Source organism: Nomia melanderi, chromosome 13 (genome assembly GCF_051020985.1).
Source record: "Nomia melanderi isolate GNS246 chromosome 13, iyNomMela1, whole genome shotgun sequence".
NCBI classification, from domain to species: domain Eukaryota; kingdom Metazoa; phylum Arthropoda; class Insecta; order Hymenoptera; family Halictidae; genus Nomia; species Nomia melanderi.
In genome coordinates, this window is record NC_135011.1 from 445,068 (window position 1) to 465,577 (window position 20,510).

At 34.8% G+C, this 20,510-nt stretch overlaps 5 protein-coding genes across 11 annotated transcripts; 2 read left to right on the forward strand and 3 right to left on the reverse strand.

Moving 5' to 3' along the window:
• The first annotated feature begins 134 nt into the window (after positions 1 to 134).
• Positions 135 to 8,832, forward strand: LOC116431398 (E3 ubiquitin-protein ligase COP1). 3 transcript variants are annotated; one of them, XM_031986750.2, is made up of 8 exons: positions 147 to 312; positions 677 to 792; positions 6,566 to 6,729; positions 6,878 to 7,052; positions 7,137 to 7,461; positions 7,520 to 7,788; positions 7,873 to 8,051; positions 8,139 to 8,832. In XM_031986750.2, exons 1-8 carry the CDS (start codon positions 211 to 213, stop codon positions 8,363 to 8,365), a joined length of 1,557 nt encoding a protein of 518 aa, XP_031842610.1. In that variant the 5' UTR covers positions 147 to 210; the 3' UTR covers positions 8,366 to 8,832. The 3 variants fall into 3 exon arrangements, with proteins under 3 accessions (XP_031842608.1, XP_031842610.1, XP_031842609.1); XM_031986748.2 differs by lacking the exons at positions 6,566 to 6,729; positions 6,878 to 7,052; positions 7,137 to 7,461; ... (1 more) ...; positions 7,873 to 8,051; positions 8,139 to 8,832 and adding an exon at positions 2,309 to 6,454 and having other exon boundaries at positions 135 to 312; XM_031986749.2 differs by lacking the exons at positions 147 to 312; positions 677 to 792; positions 6,566 to 6,729; ... (3 more) ...; positions 7,873 to 8,051; positions 8,139 to 8,832 and adding exons at positions 805 to 1,755; positions 2,309 to 6,454.
• Positions 8,833 to 9,045: 213 nt separating this feature from the next.
• MED28 (mediator complex subunit 28) lies at positions 9,046 to 13,388 on the reverse strand. Its single transcript, XM_031986778.2, has 4 exons — positions 12,988 to 13,388; positions 12,461 to 12,815; positions 12,213 to 12,400; positions 9,046 to 10,358 (listed from the first exon to the last, which is right to left on the reverse strand). The coding sequence occupies exons 1-4, from the start codon at positions 13,045 to 13,047 to the stop codon at positions 10,140 to 10,142; spliced, it is 822 nt and encodes a 273-aa protein (XP_031842638.1). The 5' UTR covers positions 13,048 to 13,388; the 3' UTR covers positions 9,046 to 10,139.
• A 20-nt stretch (positions 13,389 to 13,408) lies between these two features.
• On the forward strand, positions 13,409 to 19,234 carry LOC116431405 (TGF-beta-activated kinase 1 and MAP3K7-binding protein 1). 4 transcript variants are annotated; one of them, XM_031986765.2, is made up of 8 exons: positions 13,409 to 13,492; positions 15,961 to 16,015; positions 16,093 to 16,167; positions 16,477 to 16,714; positions 16,794 to 16,926; positions 17,026 to 17,266; positions 17,342 to 17,598; positions 17,663 to 18,145. In XM_031986765.2, exons 3-8 carry the CDS (start codon positions 16,107 to 16,109, stop codon positions 18,113 to 18,115), a joined length of 1,383 nt encoding a protein of 460 aa, XP_031842625.1. In that variant the 5' UTR covers positions 13,409 to 13,492; positions 15,961 to 16,015; positions 16,093 to 16,106; the 3' UTR covers positions 18,116 to 18,145. The 4 variants fall into 4 exon arrangements, with proteins under 4 accessions (XP_031842625.1, XP_031842623.1, XP_031842626.1 ...); XM_031986763.2 differs by lacking the exon at positions 13,409 to 13,492 and having other exon boundaries at positions 16,088 to 16,167; XM_031986766.2 differs by lacking the exon at positions 13,409 to 13,492 and having other exon boundaries at positions 16,004 to 16,019; positions 16,088 to 16,167.
• Positions 13,653 to 15,685, reverse strand: LOC116431412 (uncharacterized). Its single transcript, XM_076373123.1, has 5 exons — positions 15,506 to 15,685; positions 15,038 to 15,353; positions 14,547 to 14,897; positions 14,339 to 14,484; positions 13,653 to 14,214 (listed from the first exon to the last, which is right to left on the reverse strand). Exons 2-5 carry the CDS (start codon positions 15,346 to 15,348, stop codon positions 13,697 to 13,699), a joined length of 1,326 nt encoding a protein of 441 aa, XP_076229238.1. The 5' UTR covers positions 15,349 to 15,353; positions 15,506 to 15,685; the 3' UTR covers positions 13,653 to 13,696.
• Positions 18,147 to 20,333, reverse strand: LOC116431402 (succinyl-CoA:acetate/propanoyl-CoA:succinate CoA transferase). Of its 2 annotated transcripts, XM_031986757.2 has the most exons (6): positions 20,153 to 20,333; positions 19,802 to 19,954; positions 19,494 to 19,733; positions 19,002 to 19,406; positions 18,654 to 18,920; positions 18,147 to 18,563 (listed from the first exon to the last, which is right to left on the reverse strand). In XM_031986757.2, exons 1-6 carry the CDS (start codon positions 20,331 to 20,333, stop codon positions 18,373 to 18,375), a joined length of 1,437 nt encoding a protein of 478 aa, XP_031842617.1. In that variant the 3' UTR covers positions 18,147 to 18,372. The 2 variants fall into 2 exon arrangements, with proteins under 2 accessions (XP_031842617.1, XP_031842616.1); XM_031986756.2 differs by having other exon boundaries at positions 18,654 to 19,406.
• Positions 20,334 to 20,510: the final 177 nt, after the last annotated feature.

Below are 20,510 nucleotides of genomic sequence, written 5' to 3' on the forward strand. Positions count from 1 at the left end.
TATAAAAATAAATGAAGCGGAACACTAGAGTCGCGGATCTACAACATCGGTCACCAAGTTGTCTAGATATCGTATCTTTTCAGGGAAACGCATGCGTACATTCTTCCGTCTGTATACACACACACGTGTGCATTTACACACACCGCACAGAGAGCCGCGTGTGTACATATATACACACACACACAGGCATATATATATATATCACACCTAATGCGCCTCGAACAAATTATGGCATTGTCTCTTATCCGGGGTAAGGGTCTACAATACGGAATTTCGCAGTTACGTTTCTTATCCTGCGCTACGACCATGAAGGTAATTAAAAATATACTATTCGTTCGCGCTTTAGGCAATAATTTCTCGAGAACTTTCTATTGAAGAATCGTTTATATTTTCACTTTGCACGATAAACTATTAAGGCGGAGGATTTTCGTCTTGGACTGTCGTGCAAATTGTCGAAAGGGAAAGGAGAAATCTTTAACCGTGATGTGTGAAATTTGAACAAATTTTCGCGAGGAACATTAAGAATCGTTTGTCATTTGATCATTTTTCTTTTTTCACTCAGTATTTCTAGCGAAACGTGCCTCTGGCTAGGCTAGTGTTTCGAATGCACTGTAACATACTTAACAAAAGATTTTCTATGCTCGATCTTTATTCGTGGTATTTCGATTTCCAACAGAAAGGTTTGGTACTCGGTGTATACGAATCAGAAGATGAAAACAAGATTTTATTGACTCCCACGGCGGCAAAATACGATGAACTAGTTAATGGAAAACTACAAAAGAATATCTTGCTGTAAGTCCTAGTAATCTATTTTTGTAACCTATATTATATCTTATACCTGGTAATGGAATCTTGCTACGAGATAAATACTAATCTTGTTAATTTCCATATAGCTGTATTATATTCTAATGATACAGATACTCTACGTTATCCAAGGGTTCCAATGTTCAATGTTACTGAATTTTAACAAACCCTTTTTTACGTTTCGTTTATGTGCTTTGCTTACGAAAATCAATCGCGTCAATGACATAGCATATCGGTATGAAACGGGTCTACCACCACGGCTACTCGAGTTCGATCCCTTTGAGTTTCCCAATTTTCTTTTCTTTTTTCTCTATTGAACGTGTTGAAACATATCTTAAATATAGCGTTGTCGCATAAAATGTTAGGGTCATAAATGAAAGGCAAAGAATGAAGTACCATTATGTTATTAATGTTTTAATATTTATTGTTAGAAACACATATTTTCCCTGCAAATAAAAGAGAAGAAATGTGAATGCAATCTTTTCGTGTTGCTCGTGGGACAAGCAGTACTTCTGTTGTAGTTAGATTAGTGCATAATCATTTTTGTGTGTAAATAAATAATTAAAAGAATAAAAGAAATAAAAACTTTGGTAAAATAAATCAACGTCTTGTTATGTCGATATTTTAATACCGTGTTTAGACATTTATTTTAGCACGCACAATAGAGGAAAAGAAATTTGTAGAAAAAGAGAAAAAAATGAAGTCACGCGGTATCGAACCCAAGCCATCAGGGTGATAGATTCTCACCATACCGCTGCGCCGTGCTACGCCACTGTCATGCTCGATTTTTAACAACCATTGCACATAACCTAAACGTAAAAATTGATGATTTTTCATTGCAAATTACTCATTAAGGACGGAATATCGATCAATATTTGAAAGGTTAAATTACATTGGAGGTGCGATACTACAGTATATACGAAAATTAACAAAATCTATGGATATCTTCTAGTAAGAGCCTTTCGTTAATCATATTTTCCGAAACACTAATTCGTGTAGAAACCTATATTAAGTTCATTAAATAAATCATTTTCCTTTTTTCATGTTCTATACGTGACACCAGAATATAGATTTATGTCGACCTTTAGGTACGAATATCGTACATTAAACGTTAATCTATATTTTTCTCATATCAAGCAAGATACCTCGTTCACTCAAAGATAAAATAATTATATATGTACATATAACAAACACAGCACAGAACCATGTGATAAACTTAAACTTTGGTACAAAGTACAGTTTTATACATATATTGTTTTTTGTACTTTCATTTGAGATTATGTGAATTAATATTAAACGATGTATAAATGTTTTATTAATAGTTCCAGCCTGAAACAATTGTCATAATGCTACCTGAGCTTAACATGTAATATTCAGAATTGCTTTTCCTTTGTTGTTTTTTAAAAACTTCTTCATAAATTATTATTTCTGTTAACAAAACTCTTGAATTTGAGTGAAAATTATGTCCCATATGAGCTCACTGGCATTATTTTCATTATTTCAGGAGTGACTAGACTGAGAGATGGTATTGTACGCATGATATGAAGCAAAAACTCGCTGCACTGAAGGAGTTGCCAGATCGCATATTTTGTTATATAAAGAAATATTTAAAAGTGTATTATTTAGGAGATAATAATTTTTTTTAAACTGATTTTCAGTTTGAAATGAATTATTATTTAATGATTGAGAGAAGTTTTGAATAACATGAAATTTGAAAAAATTCTTTAAAATTTACATATATATATATATATATACATATTATATAAAGAGATATTTAGATAAAGAAAATGTCGACTATCAATGATAGTACCTTGGGAAATGATAACAATGCTGGAAGCAGTGGGGCAGTAGGTGAATGTAGTAGATTAAGCAAACAACATTACCCCACAAACGTTCTCCATAGGATTAGCGGTACACTTGAAGATAAAAATAATGATTATCTGTGTCCTATTTGTTTTGAGGTAATCGACGAAGCTCATATCACACGTTGTGGTCATACTTTTTGTTACCGTTGCATAGTGAAATCTTTGGAAACCAATGCGCGCTGTCCCAAATGTAGTTACACATTAACACAGCAAGATATTTTCCCAAACTTTTTATTACACGAATTAATATCAAAATATAAGACTAGAATTAAAGGTCTTACTGAGCTAGGATCTTCATATGCAACTGATGGTAAACATAGAGGTATGGGTACAGACATATGTTTACCACCATACGATGGATTGAAAGATATTGTAGCTGCAGAAAGTGCTAATCTAACGTTACCTGATATAAATGTAATGTTAGAAGTATTAACACAGAAGAAACATTTGCTCGAAGCAGAAACATGTGCAGCACAGAACAAATTGCTTCACGAGTTCTTGAAGCATTTATTGCAACAGAAAGAGAAACAGAAGAATCAATTACAAAAACAAATAGCATTAATTAAAAGAGATACAGAAGAAGTTGAAAATATTTTGAGAGGTGTTCAGAGTAAATGTCCTAAAATAGAAGACTTGAAGAAATCCAGTGAAAATGATACTGCACAAGTCTCAGCTATTAGAAGAGAGATGATTGAACTTATAAATATAATAGACTCAGATATGGTTAAGCCGATTGACAAAGCAGGATCATCTGAGAATGATACATTTGTAAATCCAACAGGAAGTCAGAAACAAAGTGAATTCACAGCTGGTTCCGCTTTAGCTCTGCGCAGAAAGAGAATGCACGCCCATTTTGATGATTTTGTGCAATGTTACTTTGATTCTCGTGCTAAAGAATTGCATCTTGGGCATAAATCTCAAGGACAGAATGATGGATGGCCTGGCACAAGTTCAGGGTTGGATATTTTTAGAGAAAATCTTGTAAAATTTTCAAAATATAACTCGTTACGTCCATTGGCAACTTTGAACTACTCATCAGATATTTTTAATAACTCCACTATCGTTTCGAGTATCGAATTTGATAAAGACAATGAATTCTTCGCGATAGCGGGAGTTACAAAACGTATAAAAGTATTCGACTATAGTGCTGTAATTAGAGACACCGTAGACATTCATTATCCTTGTGTAGAAATGGTTTCTAGTTCTAAGATATCCTGTGTTTCATGGAATTCGTTTCACAAGGGAATGTTAGCATCATCCGATTATGAAGGGACTGTAACAGTCTGGGATGCTACAACAGGTCAGAGAACAAAAGCATTTCAAGAACATGAAAAAAGATGCTGGTCTGTTGACTTCAATGATGTAGATACTAGACTCATAGCATCAGGTTCTGATGATACCAGAGTTAAATTATGGTCCTTGAATAATGACCATTCCGTTGCATCCTTAGAAGCAAAAGCTAATGTGTGCTGTGTAAAGTTTAATCCATGTAGTTCATGTCATTTGGCATTTGGATCTGCTGACCATTGTGTTCATTACTATGATTTGCGTAACATGAACGAAGCGTTGTGCATATTTAAAGGGCATCGCAAAGCTGTTTCATATGTAAAATTTATTAACAAAGAAGAGATAGTATCAGCAAGTACCGATTCACAACTGAAAATGTGGAATATCAATAATCCGCATTGTTTGCGATCATTTGTTGGACACGTTAACGAGAAGAATTTCGTAGGTCTTACCACGGACGGTCATTATGTGGCATGTGGATCTGAGAATAACGCGTTATATGTATATTACAAAGGACTTACTAAGCAATTATTCTCTTACAAATTTGATGCTGTGAGAAATATATTAGAAATGCAAGAAAGAAGAGAAGAGGATCTAAATGAATTTGTATCTGCAGTTTGTTGGAGACAAATGTCTAATGTTGTGGTAGCTGCAAATTCTCAAGGAATCATTAAAATATTGGAACTTGTTTGAGAATAATCACAAATTAATGATATACATATATATATATTTTGAAATTTATTTCATTCACTGCTCAGACATAAAGTAACAACGAGAAGTAAATATTTATTCTAAATGTTATGATAATATGTTATGAGCCGAATTGTAAAAAAGAAGTATCTAATACCTGAAAATCTAAATTATTAGAGACTGACTTATTTGAGGAAATACTCCGAGCGCTAAACAGCACAAATATTATCTTGTAATTATACTTGTATTGAAATTATAGTTATTGTTTTTTATTCTACTTTCAGTTAGCTATTTTTCAATTTAGATGTACTTTAATGATAGACTGAGTTTAATAATAAATAGTTTGTATGCTTGCATCGACGATATGCATCTGTCTCTGATAGTTCATAATGTGTAACATGGTATTTTATAATTTCATGTTAATTTACTTATGTGTAACATATTAAAGAATTGATGTTCTCACATTAACTTTTAGCACAATTTACGTATAATAAAACATTTGTATTATAAAACTTTTGCATTAGTTACACATGCTGTTACGTATGTATTCTTAGCATAAATTCTTGGCTCTTGTATGTTAATAGCGTTCATTCGAAAAAATCAAATAAATCGTTTAGTATTTTATATTATATAGAGAAATTCGATTTTGTTATATCTATCTTGTAAATTATAAAAATACAGTATCAAGTTTTATTATTATATTATAAAACATATTTTTGTGAGCTATATCGATACAAATAATGCTTTGTAACATAATGTTGTATATTTGTTCAGAATTCAGACTTGCAAATGCAACTTTAATTGTACAATCTGATCTTTATAGTAAATATATTGCCAAAGTAGCCTAATGAATTAAAATCAAGAAGATAGAAATATACACGTTAATATAAACAACTTAATGTGTATTCAATTCAATTTGTGCCAAGAATATCGCCTCAGCTAAGGATAGTGAATGTGCTTGGATTGTATTAAGTTCCTATTGTCAGCGTTAAACTCATTGTATACTAGAATCAGAGCTAAAGGAAAATAGATTTTTTGATTGAAAATAGTAGATCATAAATATTTTTGTTTGTTTCAGAATTAATGTATCATTGAAAGTAGTGATTGATATTGTTAGAGATCAAAGAAAAGAGAAAGAATTTACATTTGTTATGTTTTATTTAAGTGTTATTTTACTTAGCTCTGATGAGTATATTTTAAGCAAACGATTTTCAGGACTAATCATCTAAAAAAATATCAATGTGTCAATTTTTAATCATTTCTTTAGTATTTACACAATAATATTTAAGCAGACAGTGTTATAAATACGATAAAACCCCGTGACAAATTTACATACTTAAATCTGTGTATACATAAAAGAAAGAATCGAATTTTTGGTATAATATAAATATAGTATTACATTGAACTATTTTATAATTCACAAATCATTCTTTATTAGAAATTTTTATTAACTACTAAGTATTCTGAGAATAACTGTGGCGCCTATCTTGAATGTACTTCTAGTGCAAATCAATTGTCTCTATTATATGTAAGTAAAAAAGTATAGGAAGAATATTGTGAATTACTATGTAGCTCGAATTGTGAAATAATAATTGTAATTGTAATTGTAATTGTAATTAATAATAACTAATAATTAGAATAATTGTTATAGAAGTAATTAGATTAATTTTAAAGAAATTCTAGGGTGTATGTAAAGGATAGTATATTTTTAGATTGTATTTTAAAATTGCAAATGCTACAGCGTAATGCTATGAATGATGCCTAGAATTATTGTAACGAATAAATTTGTGAATCTGTGTCTCAATACATTTTTTTAACAGATCTTTTAATTGTAAAGAATCTCACCCTTACCTCAGTAATGCGTATTTTAAGTGAAAACAGAAATTTTAAATAATGCATCAATACTTGTACCACTACAGAGCAGGCCCGAAAATTCCCAAAGGCTCTGCTCGAGTATTTTGGGGTTTGGATGAAAAGGAATATGTGGGAGTTGCAGTAGTTGGTCTTGGAAAAAAGAACCTTGGCGTTAACCAGCTTGAAGAGGTACACGAAGGAAAAGAAAGCATACGTATAGCGGCTGCAGGTAGCTACTTGTTCTTACATATAACTTTTCTTTTATATATACTGTTCTAATACTTTGGTAACATTGCAAGTTAGTTAATATATGTTACATTATATTAATAGAAAACTCATTAGATCACATCAATCAACATTAAACACTTAATTTATAGAGGGTTGTCGTGCATTGGATGCAGTTGAAATTAAGGACATAAAATTAGATGCATTAGGCGATGCAGAAGCTGCAGCAGAAGGAGCTGTTCTATCGACATGGTTTTATCAAGGTTTGAAGAACAAAGAAAAGCAAGCAGTATTCCCATCAGTTTCACTGTATGGCCAAGAAGGAGAGTGAGTATCATGTGTTTCATCTATGGTGTATATAACTGTTATTACCAAAAAGGACTTTTTTTATTTTTTATTTTTCATTTTAAGAGAACAATGGCGGGTTGGAAATATCAAAGCCCAAGCACAAAATTGGGCGCGTCAACTGGCAGACACTCCAGCCAATTTAATGACACCTACAATATTTTCTCAGGAAGTGTCCTCAGTTCTTACGAAATTAGGAGTCACTGTTACAGTACACGACAAAGAATGGGCGGAGCAGAAGAAAATGGGTTCTTTCCTTAGCGTTTCTCACGGTAGTTGCGAAGCACCAAAGTTCGTTGAAATTCAGTACAAAGGTGCTGGCGATAATTCTCAGCCAATTGTTTTCGTCGGGAAGGGTGTCACCTTCGACGCAGGCGGTATCAGTCTCAAGGTAAATTGTTATCTACCGCACTTCTGTAACCAGACCACCGTAAATTTGATAATTTTAGCCTGCATTGGACATGGATGAGATGCGCGCGGACATGAGCGGTGCAGCGTGTGTATCGGCTGCTATCCGAGCTGCAGCTGAACTGAAATTAAAAGTGAACGTTGTCGGTTTGATTCCGCTTACCGAAAACTTACCCTCTGGAACTGCGACTAAACCAGGTGACCTCGTGATCGCAATGAATGGGAAAAGTATCATTGTAGATAATACGGATGCAGAAGGCAGGCTGATTCTTGCCGATGCACTTTGTTATGCTCAAGAATTTAATCCAAGGTAATTGTTGAGAAGACCTGAAAAATTGTATGATTTATTCCCTTCTAAATAATTCCAAATAAATGACGACAATTAACATTGTAGGCTTATCTTGGATATTGCAACACTAACGGGAGCAATGAAGATCAGTTTGGGAGGAGCAGCGACCGGAGTCTTTACGAATGACGGTACACTCTTTGAAAAATTGAGAGGTGCTGGTACTTTGACTGGTGATCGAGTTTGGAGAATGCCACTCTGGAAATATTTCACGGATGAGATGACAAGTAATATGATTTTAATGGACATATCTTTTACATTTCTCGACATTTTAGGACGGATATTTAACAGAATTCTTTGATGTTCATTTACAGAGAAAGTTAAATCAGCAGACATAAACAACCTTGCGAAAACGAAAGGTGGTGGCTCATGCACAGCAGCAGCTTTCCTGCGAGAATTCGTTAAAAGTGATACACCATGGATGCATTTGGATAATGCAGGAGTAATGAGTGCTGGGCCTGATGAATTACCGTACATACCAGCTGGAATGGCAGGTCGTCCAACTCGTACGCTTATTCAATTCTTGCAGGCACTTTGTTAAAATATACAACTGATCTCAGTTGTATATATATAACATTATCTGTTTCCTTTATATATATTTCCTTTATATATATATATTTATATATATATATATGTATAAAAACATACGCATTTTATATAATATGCTGCTGCCCACCTCCCTTCTTCTTATTACATTCCATAATTACATCTGTGTAAATGAACTATCATTAAGCATATAAATTAAAGCGGAATGTAAGCAAAAATTCAAACGAATATTCATCAGATACAAAATTTGTAATAATTACTTTTTTGTACAGAATTATATTACTTTATGGTATAACAGTATTTAGTACAACTTGTAATGAATTCATAACCTTCTTTGAGCAGTAATTTTTGTTTATATTATGTAAGTTAAATACGATGAACGATGATCGCGAGACCAATGTTACCGAACATTGACGACCGCATTATACGAACATTAAATAATAAAGAGGCATACAATAGTAATACGAATACTTTTGTACAATATGACGCAGGAGATGTTCCAAGTTTGTATAAAAAAGATAATTATTTAACAGACGATTATGGGAGGTATGTCGTTATTTGGGCAATTTTTATTTTATTCTTCTCGTATCTGAAATACATCCGATAGGTTTGATCAACATTGTGTAAACGTTACATACGACTTGTAAAAGTACTAACAATTATTCGAACTTAATATAATAAAATACAAGATTTATTGTATGGAAAATCGTGTCTCTAATTCTATGTACATGTGAAAATTTATGTTACTATTTGTTTTTTTTTCTTTTCACCACGCAATTTTGTTATGTACAGTGCTAATTCTCTTAAAAAGAATCTTACCGGTTAATCCGTACCACGGGCACATCGTATTTTACATAGTCTTACGAGTTACTGCATTGCGGAAACTAATGCAAAGTATATTTAAATAAATAATTACAGCAATTATAAACAAGAAAAATGTTCATAACGATATTTTACATTCGTATTTATATTTAAACAATCCAATAAAATTGCTACTATGTAACTAATATCTTCCTAATGAAAATTTCAATTCTCCGGTACAATTAATAGTACATATCTCTTTCGTCACGCTTCCTCGCACACGTTCGTCACAAAACGATTGCAACAAAATCTTAAAATTAAGTTAACGAAGCTCGCGTTAATGCTTCCAATGCTGAACAGTACTGATATCGGCATCTCTAAGTCGAAAGGGATGAGCCTCTAAAAGAACCATTGTAAGTAAAATTGCATTTGAACTTTACTAATTAAAAAAATACCAAAGGTTGCTAATCGCTTGAGCATAAATAAAGAGTAAAATAAGCAAAACCGTTGGCGAGAAGTCATTTGAAATAAATAAAAACTTAGCTAAACAAAATAAATGAAAGATTTCATCCACCGACAAACATCTTCGAGCTAGACACCATGAACAGTTTGAGAATAATGGGAGACGCACAGAAGTTTTCAACGCAGAGATACCTTCATTAGTGCTTCCTAGCATAAATTCAAACGAAACGAAAGTCTGCGGTCACAATGGTTTCAGGCGTAGGAACAGTATTTCACAGTACAAATGATTTCCTGCAAATATTCGTTCATGTACAAGACGGTGGAGGCTGCTGCTGTGGAGAGGGAAGGGGCGCTGCCGCAGCAGCTGCGACTGCGGCAGCAGCAGCATACGACGACGGGTCCGAAGTGTCGAGGAGCGGTGGAGGCGGAGGTAAACTTCCTCCTGCGCTTCGTCCTTTTCCTCTGCCTCTTCCTCGACCCCGACCCCGGCCCCTCCCCCGTCCGCGTCAACTCCGCTTTTCTGGCATTCCTATATTGCTCGTTGTCTTCTCCAGGAAAGCTAACGGACCCTGAAGAGCACTACTTCCTACACCTCCAACAGGGAATCCAGCTCTTGCGCCAGCTACACCTACACCTCCTTGTGCCATGAACATGCCCTGTTGTCCAACCGAGACTCCAACTCCTTGAAGGCCAGATGTTGGAGGAGCACCCGAGCCTTGCTGCACCTGCAATATTAGGCCAAAAATCCTATGACACTGATTTAACTACAGAGAGCAATTTGTACAATTTATTAAATATTTCATGAAGCTACGTAAACTAATGTTAAACGAAACGTAAGGATTTTTACGTATCCAAAGTAGTGCTGACACATTATTCGTCCATCGAGAATTCTGAAGTATCGTAGAGATGTACGTATATTCAAGTATGCAGATTTGAGAATGAAGATAAAAGTAGTGTTTTGATCATTATAAGTCAATAGGGTGACAGGAATAGTAATTAGATAGGCGAGGGAAATGAAAGAAAGCACAATGTTGTTTTACCATGAACAGAGATTTATTCTGCAAACATCTAGTTGCATGTAAAGACAACACAAGTGAAATGGTGTACGTTTTTCTTTTCCTGCAGTTTCTCATTTCAATGAATGGCTGCAATGTGTTTTTGTTCAATATGATTTCTAAACATTTATGTGAGGAAAACTTGTATTAATATATGAAGTACAGAAGAATAAGCACAGTAATTATGAAACAAATTTGTCATGTAATTATTTTACGGTTTATCGTGAATAAGATATCAGTACGATATTCTGAATATAATGAATCTGAATATAAAAGGTATGCATTTGAAGGGGCTTGTACACTGGTACAATATACATGCATACATGTTTGCATGCAGAAGATATTTATCACATTATAAACGAGAAAGCTTATAAGTACTGAGAAATATCTTGTTCCTTTAACAATTTATAATATGTAATGCAAAGAAATTTATGATATGAAAAATATGAAAGATATATATGTATGTGTATGTATGTATGTATGTATATATATATAAATATACATATATACATAAGAGAAGTCACATTAGGTTTCAAATATTAGTTCCTGTTTCTATATTATAATTTCTATCTAATAAGGATCATTAGGTACATTATTAACTTTAAGGAAACTAATATATGTTTATCTGCTCTCTTATTATTGCCGTTATCAGATTTATTATAGCAGTTTTTGGCTAAACATTTGTATGCACTCTAATATTAATAATTTTGGCACCATTTTATAATATATTCACATAAGTATATACATTTGATACTTTCTTTTCTTCATAAATGAAACTCATGCTTTTATAATTCTATGTAATCGCAAATGCTAATAGAAGCACTTTAGTTCTTTATCTTTTCGTATGTTACACTTCTGTGGATAGGAATTACGTAAGGCACTGATTATATGCAATACTATATGGTATACATTCCTTTTGTGCAATAGGACTGAATAATTTTACATTTTAAATAGTTATTATTATAAGAAAAAAGAGCAAAAATAGTTTCTATGATTCTGATGAATTTTTTCGATCGCGAAAGATCTCTTAATAATTCCATCTATTTATATACATCTTGTACATTCACACTCACATGCGTACACGCAGGCAGACGTATAAAATCATTCAACAATGGTATTCATTTTTAAATTGTAACAAAGAATATGAGAAACCTAATAACAATAAATATACCGGTTCAATCAGAATGAGAGTATTTTCTAGCAAGTATAAATAATCTTTTGATACAAATAACTATATGGTGCAACGATACTTGGTATAAAGAAATTCTCAATAATTTACATTATCAGTGAATCTTAATTTACAACTAAAACGACATAAATATTAAAAAATAATGATCCGAAATGTTACTCTTTACTTATGATCATCATAACAAAATAAACTTTCTATAAATATACAATTTTCTCTCCTCTGCAGTTTGGAAATTTTGTTTGTCACATTAAAGAAAGTTTTTTCCGACAGTAATTTCAAACAGCTGCCTGAGTACAAAGGTTTCAGCATTTCTTGTAATGGTATTATTTAAATACCTGTTGCTGATGAAGCTGTTGTTGCTGCATTTGGTGTTGCATTTGGTGTTGCATTTGATGTTGCAATTGCTGTTGCTGTTGGAGTTGTTGTTGATGTTGCAATATCTGTTGCTGCTGTTGCATTGTTGCATTCCCTCCTCCATTAGTAGTTTGTTGATTTTGCCCGCTTTGTGTACCGTTTGGTAAACCTATAGCATATAAAAAATTAATATGTGTCTTAATGTCTTATGATCTTTGACAATTCTTACCATTAGGTGCTGGGCCCTGGACTGGTGATTTGGCCCAGCCTTGCAAATCTGCTAACAAATTCTGCCATACAGCAATCTTATCATAATGTCTTTTTATAAGATCATCTTTACGTGCTAATTCTATTCTAAGATCATGAAGATCTTCTTTCGCTACCAGCTCTGGCTTCAAGGCAGATAATAAAAATCTCTTTTGCAGAAAAAACGCTTCCATTTGTCTTGCCAAATCTATGAATCTTAATGTGACTTGTTCAACTTCGCTTCGAGCTTCCTCCTTATCCACAGTCAAACCACCAGATATTCCGATCCCATTGTTTCCTAATCCTTCGTCCTTTTCTGTTAATATACTCAAACATTGCTGTAAGCAATATTTTATATTAACTACTAATCTAATAAATTCAGCACCATTTATAGATTTTTGATGAACCATTAATTTCTAAATCCTCTTTTATAAAATTCATTTATACAATGCAAGACAATTTCTTGTTTCTTAATGGATTAAAAAAGAAATTATAGTATTTATATTATACCTGGAATGCTTCTTCGAATTCATCTATAAGGTTACCATTACCATTCGTGGGTGTCGCCATTATACTAGCGATACTTATATGAAAAAAATTTTACTCACGATTACATTTAACTTGATTTCATAGAAGATACAGGGTAATGATTTGAAATGAAACTAGTCTGTAGTTGGTATACACGTTTGTTCATTAAACAAGACATTAAAGCCTTATAATTAAATGAAACGTCACACACGATCACTAATGCATACATTAGGCACAATGGTTTAACTTCTCAACGTTTAATATATTATATTGAACAATATATTCATTAATAAAACTGAACAAATACATAATTAATTTCTCGATTAGTTATACGCATAGTTTTCGCATGCTCAATCTACAACGTTAGTCAAATTAGTATAAGACTCGAGTATAACTTCAAGGATAATCGATATATATCGATCAGAAATAGACGGTGGATTTTAAACGCGCTCAATGCAGGGAAAATACGAATAACGAAGAACGAAAGGTATTTATAAATCGTGTTATGTTCGTTTATTATTAATATTTTCATGTTTCTCTTTATATTAACTTTAAAACAATTATAGACCAAGTATAACAGCGAATAACTGTCGTTCACCAAGTATAAAATTTTGTTAATTAAATTAGACTTAAATATTTTACAGTCATTATAGGGAATTATTTGCGTGATATTAAATAATTTGGATTCCATTCAAAGATCAATTAAATCGAATTCTATTAGGTCTGGTACAGGTGGCATATACCATGGATCCTCTAAGTCCCATAAATCAGGATGTAATGTTTCTCTGCCTGATGGTGGTCCACACACTGGACAAGGAGGATAACGTTCGACATCAAAGAATCTTTCCAATTCTTCTGGGTCAAATGTCCCATGTCTATAACTCTGTTGTTGTTGTGGAACAGGAACTGCATGAGATTTAACTTTTGATTGAACAGGTATAGCTGTGCCTAGTTCTTCGTCTTCTTCCCAAGATATATCTCTATCCACATAAAGTTCCTCTTCAAAAGGAACATCTAAGTGCAAGTCATCCAAGACTTCACCTGCTATTCTATCAAATTGTTCTTGTAATCTTTTGTCTGCCATTTTTTCTTCCATTTTTTCTTTAGTTTTTCGTAAGAATTCACGAGCAGCTACAACATCTGGATGATCCCTTCCATATTGAGGTTGAAGAGCCTCACTGTCCAAATCAGGAATCCTATACATTAAGCGTATAAAATGATCAATTTTATCTGCAGGAAGACCAAAACTTTTCTTTTAAATTTTACCTAATTATTTGTCTAGGAGGAGGAGCAGGATGAAAAGGAGGCGATTGATCAAGGAAAGAGCCAAAATCAGGAGGAGTTTCATCTGCAATGTTAACAGCATTACCACCAACATTTGCCACTGCCATGACAAAGTCTCGTCTAGCTTGTTGTAAATCTTCTAGCTTATTTTGTACTGCTGCAGCTTCTGCAGCATCTTGGTCATCAAGAGTTTCGCTATAGAAGTTGAAAAGGTTTTGTATCAGAATTGCAGATAAAGCAAAATACGACAGATTCACCTGATCACCACAATAGAACGATTTGCAATTTGTGATGCTGATTTTGCCTCAGCATCTGCTGGTTGTGGCACAGTGATAATAGTAGTACGATTATCATTCACTGTTCCAGGGGGTATTACAATATTGCTGATTGGACCTTTGCCAACTGGTTCAGCTTTAATTACATCGGCATTCATCATTTTGGCCAATTCATTAGTCTTTCTGGAAAAAGATACTTCGGGTAATCTTGATTTTGGTCTTGGTATTCCATCCCTTCTAGGAATCCCACTAGGCCCAGCTTCTCCTAGTTTTGCTGGAGGTACAGTTAAAGGCTGAGGTCTTCCAGTGGGTATTGCTTTTTCTTTACCCAACCTAATTAAAAATTGTTTTTCAAATGGTAATAGAAATCACACATCATAGATATATTTTAGTTTATTTAATAATGAAATCAATAGTGTTTATTTATCTGACAGGTCTCATTTGCTTAAATCAAGTTTGATAACTATCATGACCTGGCATCACCTCCTATTGGAGCAGGCGTTCTTCTTGGCATTTGGTCACCCCGCGTTCTGCGCTCGTAATCTTGTTTAAATTTTTCTGCTTGTTTCATTCTAGCTATCATCGCTTTGGTCATTCCTGGTTTATGGAAGTCTACTCTTTTTGGTTCACGCGTTATCCGTTTACGCGGCTTAAATGGATCTGCTGCATGTCTTGCCGCTGCTTCTTCTTTTTGTTGCAATTCTCTCACTAAAGCAGTTGTCCTTGCTTCGCGAAGCTGTTGCGTCTTCGTTAGACCGCCGGTGGCCCGCGTAGGTCGACTCATTTTTACTTTACAAAATTTTTATAAAATTACAAAGAGGTAAATGCTTTGTTATAATTTATTACGGTATGTCCAATTTGTCAAAGGTGTAAATATAACAATAGAAAGTATTATTTATTAGCAAATAGAACTTGGACATGAGAATGTAATGTATAATAACCTGATTAAATGTTACTTTTCGATGATGAACGTTAATTTTGTTAATGTTTCGCAGGTAATTTGTCAGGTCTTCATATTACAAGTATTTCATAACATTAATGATCCATAATTCGTATGTACAGATGCATATCCGATGATGGTAAATTTTATGTTAGTTTATTAGTTACGAGAATTTTATTTTGTTAACAGCATCTAAACCATATGTAATTTGGCAGGTAGGATAAGAATTTGTGATAGGAATTGCTTTTGTTTTTGATAGTATAGTAACATATTTTGTAGAAAGAAAAAGTGGAAATTTCGGAGGATTTTATTTCGTGTGACATTTATTTGCATCCTAAGAATGTACATGTAACTATAATCGGTAACAGAAAATCTGAATACTGTATAGAAATTGAATAGATAAATCTTGCAGTTTGCGGTAGCTATTCAAAATTTAAGTTTAATCGATTGTTACAGAGTTTTCGATACGTTCAGCTGACGTGAATCGATACTCGATTGATATGTTGCAAACGTAAGTCTGTATATTTTATATCAGTTGAATTGATCGTCCAAGTTAATTTATATTTCTAATAATGCCGACTAGGGCAGAACGCCCTAATTTAATGCCTTTTCAGGATACTCAATACAGTTGGACGGACGATTTGCCGGTTTGCAAACAATCTGGTGCGTAACCGTTTACTATGCTGTTAAACATAACCTTCAAAATGGATTATGCTAATGTTTATATTGCGACCAGAAAATAACATATACACATTGCTAGTTTTTTCTGTCAATAATAATAGTATAATACTTCGACACAACACTGAGTTGAAAATGATTTGTACTGGTACTTTTGTAAGCTATAGATCAATGAAAATAATTATGATTTTTGTTTGTTTACCAAATTGTTATCATCAGTAGACAGTAAAAAGCAGCAATGTATGAGTCTATTATTCTGACATTGCACAGTACTCGAATATGCATATTATTTAGGAGTAGGATTTTCAACAAATCAAATTTATCGCGAGGATGGATATAGACAAGAGGAGCACCCATTCGAAGATCGCAGCTTTCATTGTCGTTATGATGATTCAACATTCCTTTATGGAGTATTCGATGGACACGAAGGAACCAAAGCAGCAAACTTTGCTATGCAAAGAATGGCTGCAGAGATATTGCTGGGTCAGTTGAATGGTAAATCAACAGATGAGGAAATTAAAGAAGTTCTACGGTAATATATAAAAATCTGTAATAATAACTAAACAGATATTCATATTCGATGATTATTAATTTATTCTTTATTCTTTCAGGCAGGCATTTATAGCTGTAGAACGAGGATATCTAGATTCTATTGGTGATCTTTTAGCTGTACGTGCTAGCTTGCAGTTCGATATACCTGATGGTTTAAATTCATACGAAGCTTATCAAAAATTCCCCCACTTGGTTAGTCCAATTTATTGATTAAGCTTCCTTGGAGACATTGTAGAATTCATATCTTATTTTCTTCTTGATGATAACAAATCAAGGAATATATTTATACAGGTTGATAAATTGAACTCATTAAATTGTGAGCTATCAACAGGAACTAGTGCAGTTGTAGCTCTTGTATATGGTGGAAGATTGTACGTTGCAAATGTCGGTGATAGCAGAGCTTTATTATGTAAAACGGACAGTAATCAAGTATTAAGGGTTGTACAGTTAAGCGTTGATCACGATTTACGGAACGAGGATGAATTATTACGATTATCTCACTTAGGACTAGATATTGATTCCATAAGACAAGGTGACTGATAACACAGAATTCAAGTATTACTTTATATTCTAATTAATTCATACTTATCATGAATTTATATTAAAGGATCTCATCTTGGAAATCAAGAAAATACACGTTGCCTTGGGAATTACCTTGTTAAAGGCGGATACAGAGAATTCGAGGAATTAGCTACTGCTACGGCAGAGCCCATTATTGCCGAGCCTGAAATTCATGGTGGAATAGAGCTCGACGAGTCGTGCAGGTTTTTATTATTAATGTCCCGTGGTCTTTATAAATCATTGGAAGAAGCGACCGGTACCGATCAAGTCAACAAAGAATTAGCACTTATAGCAGTTGAACAGGTATAAAATGATTATGCATAATTAAACAATTATCTAACAGTAAGTTTCACGAAACAAATTTCAGTTTCGCGTGCAATCTACGTTAACTGGAGTTGCTCAAGCCGTCGTGGACAAAATTGTAAGGATTCATCATGACGTTAATATGAGTACTTCTCAAAGTACACTGACTACTGGTAAACGGGACGATATAACACTTCTCGTGCGAAATTTTAATTTCCCGCTTCCTCACGCCTTAAAAAGTCCAACTAATCAGTCAGTCAGGTTCAATCCAATCGTTGAGACTGCTTCGATAACGACGATGTCAGAGAACGAAGATTATTCGAGTACAGGAGTTACAGATGAGAATTTCGATGCATCGACGAGCGACACGTCAACGTCGGACATGTACCCACCCGGAGCGAAGCCGGCCGATAGAAACGCTAGGATTAAACCTTACGTTGATTTCTCCGAGTACTATGAAAACGTGGAAAAGAGGAGGCGAGAAGGGACATTACCCGAAGGCATAAATTTCGATTAAGAGAATCTAAGAGTACGATGTAAGTGAAACCTTCTACCATGTTTGTACATATTTATTTTGTATACATGTCTTTTAAATTAAATTATTCAAAATGCGTGTATAACTGTTTCCTTAAATAGAGTATAAAAGAACATTTTACATTACAAATTATATAGCAATAAAATTTAGCAACTTACACTTGAAATATTGAAACGGTGAGATCTAGTTTCTGGGCAATGCATCCTGTAATGTGCAGCTTACACGTTTGTACATGCGAACTATAAATACTTTGTTGGATTACTTTTAAGTCTTTCGTATGCAGCCTTCTCGAGACACTCTCTGTGGTCGGGATGGGCAATCTGAATCAACGCATTAGCTCTTTGACGCAACGTCTTGCCAAAAAGTTGTGCTATCCCATGCTCTGTTACAATATAATGTGCATGCGCTCTTGTCACTACAACTCCACCACCTATTCAATAAACGATTACATTATTCAATTAGCATAGTATTCAACGAACACGAACCAACTTCAACAAATATCTTCTCTCTGATTCCATACCAACTTTAAGTACAGGCTGGATTTTACTTTCGCCCTTGCTGGTAACCGAGGGAAACGCGATCACAGCTTTCCCCCGACCGTCTTGGCCCAATGCAGCGCCCCGAATGAAGTCGAGTTGTCCGCCGAAACCGGAGTACATCTTACACCCTAAACTGTCCGAACAGATTTGGCCAGTAATATCCATTTCTATGCAGGAATTAATAGCCGTCATTTTCGGTTGTTGAGATATTACCCGAGGATCGTTTACATAATTAATTGTCAGCATTTCTGTAGAAACGAAGCATTCCAGATCATTTACAAGATAGAACGAGGAACGTGTGCAAAGGCTGCGGAACATGATAGACGCACCTACGAACGGATTATTATGCACAAAGTCGTATACCCTTTTGGTACCGATTGCCAAGGAACTAACCATGCGTCCTCTGTGCTTAGGTTTCATTTTATTGGTAATATTTCCACGTTCCGCGAGGTCTACCATCGTGTCGCCCATGATCTCCGTGTGAACACCGAGGTCTTTGTGGTTTCCAAGAGAACAGAGGACAGCGTCAGGGATGTTGCCTATACCGAGCTGCAAAGTGGCCCCATCGTCCACCAGCCTTTGCGCTATGATCTTGCCAATCTCCGCCTCAATTTCATTCGGCGGAGTACTCGCCACACATGGCAAGGGGCAATCGTACTTCACAGCCCAGTCGATGTGGCTACAATGAATGACAGTGTCCCCGAATGATCTCGGCATGTGTTCATTGACCTGGGCTGCGTCGAATCATCAAAGAAATTCTTATTCCAATATTTTCTTAAAGGGTGTTACCGTTCATCGGAATTCGACGATTAATTACTGACCAACTATCACTTTGGCCGAACTGAGAGCTGCTCGGGTGCAGTCCACGCTCACACCCAGGGAACAGAAGCCGCGCGCATCCGGCACGCTGACGTGTATCAGTGCAACGTCCGGGACGATTCTTTTCTCGTAGAATAATTTCGGCACTTCGTGGAGGAATATTGGAATGTAATCCGCACGACCTTCGTTCACGGCTTCCCTGACGTTCGCTCCAATGTAAAAGCTTATGGATCTAAAGTGTTCTGGAAAAAGATCAGTTGTATTAGTATCAGGGGATGGAAGGACCGTTAACAATTGCGGAATAGCATACTCTCAAATTCAGGACTCGAGAACGGTGCGTCTCCTTCGAGGCCCATGTGAATCAATCGCACCCCGCGGAGATTGTTGCAGACACCATGCTCCGTCATGGCACGTATCAATTCGTTAGGCGTCGCTGCACCTCCTTGTATGAAAACCAAATGCTCTGGAAAGAAGAATGTCCCATGAATAATCACGGAAATGTATTACAAGCGAACAATGTATTTTAAATTATTCAAAATGGTCAGCGCACGTCTGTGTATGCATAATGCATAAAGATAGCTTCTGTTGATTTCAGTCTCTGTGAACTGACGCACGCAATGACTCTTAATTGCTCAACGTTTTTGGAAATCGCTATAAGTACCTGAATTTATAATTTTCACTGCGTCTTCCACGCAAACCCATCGTGGACATCGTTTCAACGGTTGCAGAGGTTCGCGTATGTACTTCAAACCGCCGCACGCGCTGAGGTGTTTCTTCGGCATGAATTTGGCAAACGCTGAATGCAGTGACTCTAAATTTCGCCGGAAATTAAGTCCAAACATTTTGGCATGACGAACGTATACTGGAATTACATGAAAATTTGGAGAGCATAGAATCTAAACGGTTTCGCTGGTTTCAGATGTCACTTCACGCCAGATCTGGATCGGATCCGTTGTCATCTCCACGAGAACTATTTGAACATCGCATATGCCGGTATTCGATTTTTCAACTCCCTTCGT